Here is an 11,274-nt window from a genome sequence, read left to right on the forward strand (position 1 = left end):
CCTCCTGGCACCCCAAGAAACATTTCTTCGGGTTTAGCTTGATTTTGTACCTGTCGAGGTTGTCGAAGGTTTCTCGCAAATCATCGATAAGAGTAGCGGCGTGCTTGGTCTTAACAACGATATCATCGATGTAGACTTCGATATTCCTTCCGATCTGCTCTCCAAGACAGGCTTGCATACATCTCCTGATAAGTTGCTCCTGCGTTTTTCAACCCGAAAGTCATAATGTTGTAACAGAAAACGCCGTGCGGGGTAATGAACACAGTTAACTCTTGGTCCTCTTTCTTGAGCTTGATCTGGTTATACCCGAAGTACGCATCGAGAAAAGAGAGATGATCACATCCTGCTGTAGAATCGACTATCTGATCAATACGGGGCAGCGGGAAGTGGTCCTTAGGACAATGCTTATTAAGACTTGTATAATCGATACACATGCGAAGAGCTGTTGTATCTTTCTTTGGCACCATGACCGGGTTGGCTACCCACTTGGCTTCTTTAAGCTCCTGAATGAATCCAGCCTTGCGGAGCCGACTGATTTCTTCGCCGATTGCTTTTCTCTTCGGCTCTGAAAACCGGCGCATCGTCTGCTGTACAGGTTTGGCTTTTGGGTCAACATTGAGGGCGTGCTCAGCGAGTTCCCTGGGAATACCTGGCATGTCGGATGGTTCCCATGCAAATATTTCCCAGCGCTCACGGAGGAACTCGATGAGCGCACTTTCCTATGCGACAACAAGATCTGCCGAAGTATTGACTGTCTTCTTCGGGTCAGTGGGATGCACTTGTTGTTTCTTTGCTTCCTTTGCGACGTCAAATTCATCAGATCTTACGCTCCGATTATCGGCTGGTGGCTTTGTGTGGTCTGTGATAGCGTCGAGTGCATTCAACTCTTCCTTAACCCCAAACTTCGAGGCGATCTTCTGGAAATCCCTGTCACAACTGTCTGAAAGGGAAAAGCTTCCATGGATGGTTATTGTTGTCCCATCATTGCCTGGCATCTTCAACTTCAGGTACGCGTAATGAGGTACCGCCATGAATTTAGCAAACGCTGGTCTGCCGAGGATGGCGTGGTATTGAGATTCCCAATCAACCACTTCAAATTCGATTTTCTCCTTTCTGAAATTGCTAGGTGTACCAAAAACTACGTCCAGTGATATTTTACCAAGGGAGTAAGCGGGTCGGGTCGGTATGATGCCGTGGAATCCCGTGTCGGACTCTCTTAGCATGTCAACCGTTAGGCCCATTGCTTTCATTGTGCTGGCGAATAACAGATTCAGACCGCTTCCTCCATCCATGAATACCTTGCTCATGTTGTACCCTCCGATCTGTGCTTCAAGGACCAGGGCAGCGTGACCAGGCCTTGGAACGGCCTTCGGGTGATCCGCTTTTCTAAAAGATATGCTTTGGTCTGACCAGTCGATGTATTTGGGTGCGTCGACCATAGCAACTTATGCGTACTTCACTTCCCATGAAAACTTCTTGACTTCCCTCTTGGAAAAACTGGTTTTATGGATCATGCTGACCTGTCCGCGAGACTCTGGAAATACTTTGGTTGGCACGTACTTGTCTCCTCCTTCTGGTATGTATGGCTCTGGTGGATAATCGTAGGGTGCCGCTCTTCTTTCCATTGAGTGAGCTCTTGCTGCGGCTTCGGCCCTAAGATCGTCGCAGAACTGTCGAATTTCGAGGAACTACCGACAATTTCTGAGCAGATGACTGGACTTTACGAGGTTATCCTTTGGGTCGATGTAAGAATGTAGATAACACGGTGCTTCACGTTGCTCCGTGGCCGATAGGTAAGGTGTGCGAAGACGATTCTTGCTCGGTTGTGTGTTGTGATATCCTCATTCATACTGTCGGGAGCGAGTCGCAATTTTCTCCTCTTCTTCACGGCGTGAATCCCTTCGTCTTTTCCTTTGCTCCTCTATGGCGCCGAAGCTGCTTCGGTTTCCCTCTCCCGTACTCCTAGGAAGGACTGCCAAGGCTGCTGCTGGCGTGGTATCATCTGGAACCGAAGTTCTTGGACTTGACGCGTTTGAACTAGGGAGGCGAAGGAACCCTCTGGAGTCGATGATGAAGTGAACACCACCGAAAGTAGTATCCATGTTGCCGCGCGACTCTATGGAGATCGGATGCGATGCCTCGGCGTGCGACACGAACTCGAAGGATCCGCACCGGACTGAATCTCTTGGATCTGATGGCGTTGGTGACTCCAGCATGAACGCTACAGACGTAACAGGAACTGCCGATGACCTGCCTTGTGCCGACAGGCTTCCCACAGACGGCGCCAATTATCGAGGGTACTCCTCGACAATGCCCTCCGTTTGGGGCTTAGGGTAGATGGAATCCTATAGGCTGACACGAGACATCGGTTATCAAACAAGCGGGGAAAGCGATTTACCCAGGTTCGGGGCCCTCGATGAGGTAAAACCCTTAGGTCCTGCTTGTCTGATCTTGATTATGAAAATATCGGGTTACAATGGGGTGCCGAAGGTTTCGGCTGTGATCTTGTCGAGAGGCTAAGTTCTACAGGGACCTAGCTCTGAACTTACGGTGGCTAAAATTGCTAAGATTGCGTGTGTCCCTCGGCAGCCCCTCTCCTGGCCCTTATATAGGGAGCCAGGTCTCAAGAGATCTGTCCGGGTACGACTAGGTTACAAAGGACCCTTGTTCTAGACTTTCCCTGTATTCTTCGTCTCTTCGTCTTGTTCCTCAAGGAATCTTCTTCGGCACCGACGTAGTAGTCCACCTTGCCATCGATTGTCTTCATGGGCCTCCAGTTGGGCCGTACAAGATAGGGCAATAACAGTTACTCGAAGGGTAATGCCCACGTCAGGCATAGTGAAGTGATAATATCTATGTATTCAATCATGGTATCATTGTTGAGAGTGTCCACTAGTGAAAGTATGATCCCTAGGCCTTGTTTCCAAGCATTGAAACACCGTTTACAACCAGTTCTGCTACATATTTGCTTGCTGCCATTTTTATTTCAGATTGCAATTACCACTCATAATCATCCATGTTACTTGTATTTCACTATCTCTCCGCCGAACTAGTGCACCTATACACCTGGCAAGTGTATTGTGTGTGTTGGGGACACAAGAGACTTCTTGTATCGTAATTGTAGGGTTGCTTGAGAGGGATATCTTTGACCTCTACCTCCCTAAGTTCGATAAACCTTGGGTGATCGACTTAAGGGAAACTTGTTGCTGTTCTACAAACCTCTGCACTTGGAGACCCAACACTGTCTACAAGAATAGAAGCGTGTGTAGAGATCAAGCTATTTGGGGCGCGCTGGTGTGAGCCCATTTTCGCTACCGGCCCCCAAAACGCTATCAGGGCCGCTATGGGGCGCGCCGGTGGAGATGCTATTATGTTTATCCCAACCGCTTCGAGATCGATACCGATTCGGAAAACGTTTCGATCCTCTTCGCTCCACGCGGGCGACTGGGCGAACCCTAGCTCTCCCGCGCCCCCACCCTTCCTCCTCCTCTCCTTCCTGCTGCCGCCTGCGAGCGCCGCCGGGCAAAGCCCGCGCGATGATGGCGGCATCAGGCTCTTCCTCACCCCCGCGCGCGGGGCTCTGCGCGAGGCAGACACGGATGGCGGCGGTGCTCTTCGGGGGGCCAGGGACTCGGTCCGGCGGCGCAGCGGTCAGGCATGGTGGCGGCGGCTCTAGGCGAAGGTGGTGGCGGGCGTGGCGCGAGGCCAAGGTAGGCAACAGGGCTAGGTGGTGGAGAGGGCAGGCTGGCAGCGCATGTTGGGCCAGATGGCTCCCGATCTGGGCCTTACGGGCCCTGTCCAAGGCCAGGCGGGCCTGGGCAGGGCCATCACCGACAGGGCACTCTCCAGGTTGCACTGCTGCTAGATCTAGGTCTAGGCCAGGTGGGCCCAGATTTAGCGGCCCGGGCAGCTCTGCGTATGTCCCCTATCTTGCTCGGGCGGGTCGTTAGATGTTCTTGCCGGCGTTCAAAGGCGAGTTCTTGGATGCCGACAAATTGACAGGCTTGATCGGTGGTGTGGTAATGCAGGTAACGGTGCAGCTATGTCCCCGGGCGTTGTGGCGGGGGTGCTTCTTTGCGGCCGTGTGCGGTCTCAGCTGGGGCCGTCTTGCGAGGAGTGAGGTCACAGTGACGCTGCTCTTGGAGTCTGCCTAACACATGGCGATCTGGTCGGTGGCGGCATGGGTTGACTCGGCACGGAGCTGCAGTTGGATGGCATCGACGGCATGGGTGTACCAGCGCAACGACACCTCTAATGGGGCCTGATTCGGGCCTGGCAAGTGGCCGAGCCTGATCTAGGCCTAATTGGCAGTGCTACTGCGTCCGGATGGCAGGCACCTTTTGTGCCGGAGGGCGGATCCCCTCCCCTAGTTGGCGTTGGCCTTGATGACTGTTAGCTATGGTGTGACGGCCCATTTGTAAGGCGGGGGGGGCCCTGATGGACGACACCCCCCGGCCTCGATTCTTTTGCATAGTCTGGAGGCCGGCCGCTGCAGAGCAGCGGGGCATAGCGGCACCCTCGCCTGGCGCCATTCTCGGACCTAGCAGTAGACGGGCGGGCCGGGCCTGAATGAAGAGCGGACCAGACTCTGCCCTGTCCAATCCGCCGGCGTTGCCGTATGTTGGCTAGGCCATGGGCTCGAGCTCATGGGATGCCGGGGCGGCGCCCCCGGAAGGTGGACTGCACGGTTGGCTCTACGGCGGGCAACATTGCGGTGGTGGTCTCACTCTTCCGTCATGGGGATGGCATGGAGCAGATGATGGGGGTTCCTGGGGTTGGCGGTGCTTCAGCTTTGGTAGCTCCCAGATCTTGTTTCGGAAACCTACCTCGGCGGCTGTGGGCGGCTAAGTTCTTCGGGCGTGGTGTGAGGATGCTTCCGGGCGAAAGCTCAGCGCCTTGGTGCCAGCAACGACGATGCCTGCAGATGTCGTAACCCTCTTGGGGGCGTCGTTGTGGGTATCCTCCTTGCATGACGGGTCCGGGTGAAAACCTAGACCTTGCGGTCTCGACGGCGGCTGCGTAATGCGTTGTTACCCTCTTGGGGGCATCGTTGCAGAGCTCCGATGCAACTCGGGCCATTTTCAATGTCGTCGCAAGTTTTGGTTTTCCGTGTTCTTTTTCGTTTATTCTTGATCTGCTTTGTAATAGGTTCTCCTCACCACCTTGTATTTGTTTGGCCGTTGCGGCTTTATTTATAAAGCGAGACGAAAGGCTATTTCGAAGATATTTTTCCCAATCGGCGACGTTTTCGGGCGTAGCTCTTAATATGTCAGTGAGGACAAAATAGGCACAGCCTGCTACCAATAGAACGGAGCTTGGACCGTTCCCCTCTCCCGCTACAGTGAGCAGGGCGATTTCTTGAGATCCACCAGGGGTTCCACCTCGCGAGCAAGGGGTCGGTGATTCTCCGCCCTCCGGCGGCCGCTCCGGCGGCGGGAGGACGGCGAATCGCCGATTCCCTGTTTGTACATAGTGTAGGCTCTCCTAGGGTTCCGCTCGTCGGCGTTGTGGAGGAGGAGACGCCGGTGATGCGGGTTTTGAAGACGGCGCCTCTCTCCTTCGTCGGTGGTGTTCCCTGGAGCTCCGGCGGCGTGCGTGTGTCTTCCTCGAGCTCGGCGTTCTGCGGATCGGCCGAGTTCTTCTTCCCCCATGCAGATCGGAGGCGGCCGATCTGGTACCAGCTGATCTTGAAGATGAAGATGGCGTGGAGCTTGGCGATGAAGACGACGGCTTCGGATGTAGGTCCTCAGGGGCCATTGTCCGGCGACTTCCCGGCCGCGTGGGGGCTGCTTCCATTCCAAGGCGTTAGAGGAGCAGCGGCGGATCCGGCGCGCCTCCGGCTCGTCCTTGTCGGCGTTGACATCGGGGTCTGGAGGGACCTATGTGTAATTTTTTGCTTTCTTCTGTCCCTCTTTGTAAGACTCAAGCTTTAATGCCATTTTCTATTCCCGCAAAAAAAATAGGCACAGCCTCCCTATGGCGCAAGGAAGAGGGATAGCGTGAATCTCTGGAAGACGCCGTCAGGTTCCTTAGTTAACGATCCAGTAATGACAACGAAGACGCCACCATTGTGTGATGACACTGCATCTGCACTCGCTATATCCGTGCGCTGCTGGTTGTGGTCAACATACATAAGCTTTTTGTTGATCTACTGTTCAAACACGAGGGGCGAATTAAGCACAATTACTCCAAGTATGATACTATCTGTATATATAATTTTGGTTTTCCGTGTTCCTTTTCGTTTATTCTTGATCTGCTTTGTAAGAGGTTCTCCTCACCACATTGTATCTGTTTGGCCGTTGCGACTTTATTTATAAAGCAAGATAAAAGGCTATTTCGAGGATGTTTATCCCAACCGGCGAGGTTTTCGGCGTAGCTCTTAATATGTCAGTGAGGACAAAATAGGCACGGTCTCCCTGTAGCGCAAGGAAGAGGGATAGCGTGAATCTCTGGCATACACCGTCAGGTTCCTTAGTTTTTTTTTTTTTCTTTTTTTTTTTTGAACGGGGAAGGGCCCCGAAAGGCCCAGAAACTGCATTAACCATCGGTGGTGAGCATACATATTACAACAAGGACCTCTAAAAACGAAATAACAACAAGGCCCTGAATTCTTGCAGGATAGACCCTATCTAAATCTGCAGAAAAGCCATCAAGTCCATCTTCTTCACCACCAGCGCTGCTCAACCTGCGAGCACGACGACTCATCCCAGAATCGGGGACGAAACCACTTGGCCTGAGGTGAGCTCGAACCGTCGCATCGAGGTAGGAAGGCCTCCACTCAAGGAGGTTGAAAACGCACCTGCGCAGGAACTGCACCGGCGTGTGGAGTGGCCGCCATCTCGGCCAAAGATCACCACAGCTGAACCTTGCTGCAGTGTAGGAACTCCACGAGGCAGCTTCCTCCATCTTCCCCGGAGCACCAAATCTCGCAAGGATCTTCCTTGCTCCGCCTCCATGGCGGCAGGTTCCTTAGTTAAGGATCCAATAATGACAACGAAGACGTCACCATTGTGTGATGACACTGCATCTGCACTCGCTATATTTGTGCACTGCTGGTTGTGGTCAACAGACATAAGCTTTTTGTTGATCTGCTCTTCAAACACGAGGGGCCAATTAAGCAGAATTACTCAAAGTATGATACTATCTGTATATATAGCTACCCTGGAACCAGTTATATATAAGTATAAACTCTTCCTTTTTTCCTCTCCTCCTTTCCTTCTACCACCGCTTTGTTTCTTGAGAGTCGCACCACTGCCCCGGGGCCAAGCCGAGGTCGCCGCCAGCGGCAATGCCGTCTGGAGGAGGCTAAGGTGCGGCGCCGACATATGTACAGTAGTTTCTAGTTGGAGTCTTAGGTTGTTTGCCTTGATGGCGTCTGGGAATAGGTTGCCGGATTTTATTGGCCGGATCTGGTGCGCTCTTGCCGGCGTCCACGTCGTGGTTCTGCTCCGGTGGGGGTGGCGGCTTTCGGCGTGGAAGCCCCATGACATTTCCGTCAATAAGGCCTCTCTTGCAGGCCTATCCTCGGCGCTTCCGAGCAGCGGTCGAGGCGTGCTTTGCTCTCTCCTCTCGGCCACGATTCAGAGGACGAATCAGTCGAGGAGCAGAGGGTCTGGCGGTCTGCTCCATAAGCTCGAAGGTAATCGGAGGTCCAAGTTCTTGTGGTTGGAGCGACTCCTTCCTTGCCTCTCATGTCGTCTTGGTGGCGGGACGAAGGCGTGGGGAGTAGCTGCTCGACTCCATCGACGGTGGACTTCGCATGATGATGGTGGGTGTGCGGGTTCGTGCACCCCGGAAGCACAGCTCCGTGGAGTTCCCAAGCAAAGGCATGCTTGCCGATGCTATCATGGGCCGACGAGGCCACTCCACGCTCGGAATCGTCCGCGCCTTTTCTTCCTCCAGGCCACGATGCCAAGTCGGAGGATCTTCGACCTCAGTGCCGGGAACTTCGCCGGCGTCACTCCAAGTGGTTTTGTCGCCGGTGGTGGCGCGGGTGCCGGCGCTGCAAGGTCTCCAGCAACCGGTGGTGTAGACGAAGGACTTGATTGCTCTTGCAAATTTTTAGTTTGGGTCCTGTATGCAAAGTCCGAGGACTATGTTGTAATTTCTGTTTTTCTTTGGGTCCTCCATGTAACTTGTTCACCGCTTTAGTAAAGTGCTTCCAGGCCCTTCGGGGCCATCCTGGTTCAAAAAAAGAAGTTATATATAAGTATCAATAGAGTAGTAGCTAGGTGTAGAACTTACATGCAATGTTGTTACATATTCTATGACTCCGTCGGAACCTGCACGGCCCATCGTGCTTGCATCTTGATAAAACTTATGTACCTCGCCTGGTGTCTCGGGTAGAGCATTGTAATACATCTGAACAAAATCTTCGCAAACCTACACAAGAAAGAATAACATGTCAATCGACCGGTAGCTCATGTAAGTAGCGTGTTCACGGAGAGGGAAACCTACCGCTTGGGGAGTGACACGAGGAGTGGAGGCCGGTGGTGTTCCTGCTTTCGTTGCCATTGCTGGAAGCAAAATTGTATAGTAATACATAAACTGAAGGAAGATTGTAAACTAAAAGAAGCATCGGACGGATATGAATAAGGAGCAGCATTAAGAAGAGATAATCTAATCTAGAAAAGGAGAGATTGGTATAATTATATGGCAGCAACGGAAAATCGATCATTAGCAGCATGAAGAGTGGAGAGACAAGACGGGAGGTTCAAACAGTACCTCGGGACTTGCTGAAAACCCTAGAACACAAAGGCGTGCAAATCCGAGCAGGGAAAGAGAGCAGCTCATCGTGGGTTTATTTCTATAGGAAAAAGGCCCGTGCGTTGCATCGGGATAAACAAATACTCAGACGCTTCAACAAATCATATGTGTTGACACTTCTCTTTTTTACCATCGTCGATGCTGGTCACGGATAAATACCTATGTGGGAACTCTTAGGTGCAAAATGTACAATCCTGGCGCTTCGACCCGCTCGAACAATACTATCCCACTCACCTGAAGAAAACTCATTTACTCATTTGACTCGTTCCCTTCGTCCTTCCACCAATTCTCGAGAGAATTTCGTCACTGCACCACATCTTCGACCCATGCGCGGCCTCCTGCTTTTCGTCGACATGGCTCGGGCCCCATTCCTGCTCCTTGGCTCGGTCCCATTTTAATGCTCGCTAGAGCCACCCTCCTATGTCCTATTTCTCTCAAACTTCTCCCCTCCTCTAGTGTCGGTCAATTCTTCTTTTGGCCCGTAGCACATAAAACCAGTGTGTTAATTAGTATGTCACTGTTATCCCCATAGTTCTCCGAAACCATGCATTTGAGCGCTTAGGAAAATTACCAGTGCGTTGCAACGGGAAAAAAATCAAATTTTGAAAACATCGATGCGGTCCATTTTTGTTACGAATGTCTATCAACCCGTATAACCATAGCCTCAATTCATCCTTCCTTCAAATATTTAAAATTTATAATTTATAGGGAAATCATGGACACACATAATTTGGAAATATGTATCGTGTCCTCGTTGTACGATCAACCATAAAATATTCACAAGATTGTTTTTAGAGAATGCAAAAAATCATGGAAGATCGGAACTCTGCGTAGTTTGGATTCATCATTTATGCACTGACTGACCTCCTCCCTTCTAGGAGTGCCCCTTCAATTTTGTTGTGCTTTTCTTTACAGGAAAGCAACAAATAAATACACCAAGGTTGCGAAAAAACATGAGCTAACCCCGGTCCAGCTTGATGTCGAGCAGCAATGTTGAAGATGCAAAATATCCATAAACATTATGGCAAGTAGAAATTAGTCGTCTGTAACTTTGTATTCAACGGGTTCAGAAGCTTTAAGCAAAGAACCCAGCAATTTCAGATTGGTGAACAGTCCAACCACCAGTGCCGTATTTCATTGGATTAGTAGCCTCGCCGATTGCGGGGACTTACTGATTACTTCAAACTCATCTTGCTGATTTAGGTTCACGCAATGTATATTAATCTAAGGTACTACTAAAAATTGATGCCAAACTATACGATGATCAGAACTTGGGCTTGAACCTCGGACTGTTTTTAACATAGCAACATCCATGGAAAAAGGTAGATTGGCTCATTGCCACAGTCGCGAAGGATTGGTGGCGCTCTACGTGTCGCTGCCGTGCACGGCTGCTAGCCAAAGCTCTATTTGCCGCCCGCGCGGAAGATCGAATACCGGAGAGCAAGCACGATGCTGCCGCCTTGGAATCAAGGATGTTTGGGGGCGGTCTCCATGTCGCTGCGACGCACGCCTCCTAACCAAAGTTCTGGTCACCGACACGGCGCGGAAGATCAAACATGGGAGAGCAAGCACGTCGCTGATGCCATGGAATTGAGGAGGCTTCGGGGGTCTGCGCGTTGCTGCCGTGCACTCCTCCTAGCCAAAGCTCAGGTCACCGCCCGCCAGTGTAGGAGCCAGGTGACGGACATTGTGGAATCCCTCGGCGAGGCCGATTGGCCCAGGCAGTCAGCATCATCACATGCATACATGATCACAAAAGGAATTCCGATCGAGTAAGGAACAAGCAGAACAGAGGAAATAGATAGATCGACATCGTGGCCCTTGGGGAGCAACGCCAGGAGGTTCACGCGGTCAGCTGTTGACAACACTGCCGTCTTTCCTACCTCCTGCCAGTCGCGTCCCGGCATGCTTCCCCGTCGACAGCACTGCCTTCCCATAGCCGATGCCCGACCGCGTGGTACTCCTAAATTTCCTGCGAGTCTCAGCACGGTGGAGTCCCCGCTACAGACGGCGGTCCCGTCAGAGGCCATGGCCTCGACTCGCTTCTCCGGCGGTGACGCGCGAAGAAAAAATCTGCGTCTAACCTCTTGGTCTGTTGATTCGATTACATAAGGGGATCATCTGTTTTGGAAAATCATCCATCAGACACGGATATGGATTCATGTTCATATACGATTGGTCGCCGAACTTTTCCTTTGCAAAAACTGGACACAGTTTCCTTTGATAGTATCGGGGCAGGACTTGTATGAAGAAGGGACGCAATAAGTACGACCAAGACATATTGCCTTGGCAGGGCACACCAGAGCATGCTCCTGTATGATCTACCAACCACTTTTTATTTGTGTAACTTTTAATTCGAAATAGGCCCTAAATATCTTTCCCATAAAAACAAAATAAAACAGACCCTAAACATTTAGTGAGTTATGTTTCTATTTTTTTTTTTTGGGGGGGGGGGGGGGGGGGGTTTCATTTGGAAAATTTAGGATCATGTGAAAACAAATTGGACGA

General features: G+C 51.5%; 1 protein-coding gene across 1 annotated transcript; it reads right to left on the reverse strand.

Annotated features, from left to right (window-relative positions):
• Window positions 1-719: 719 nt before the first annotated feature.
• LOC127328523 (uncharacterized) lies at window positions 720-1,241 on the reverse strand. The gene has a single exon (XM_051355116.1). It carries the CDS (start codon window positions 1,239-1,241, stop codon window positions 720-722), a length of 522 nt encoding a protein of 173 aa, XP_051211076.1.
• Between the last annotated feature and the right edge of the window lie 10,033 nt (window positions 1,242-11,274).

Source organism: Lolium perenne, chromosome 4 (assembly GCF_019359855.2).
Source record: "Lolium perenne isolate Kyuss_39 chromosome 4, Kyuss_2.0, whole genome shotgun sequence".
NCBI classification, from domain to species: domain Eukaryota; kingdom Viridiplantae; phylum Streptophyta; class Magnoliopsida; order Poales; family Poaceae; genus Lolium; species Lolium perenne.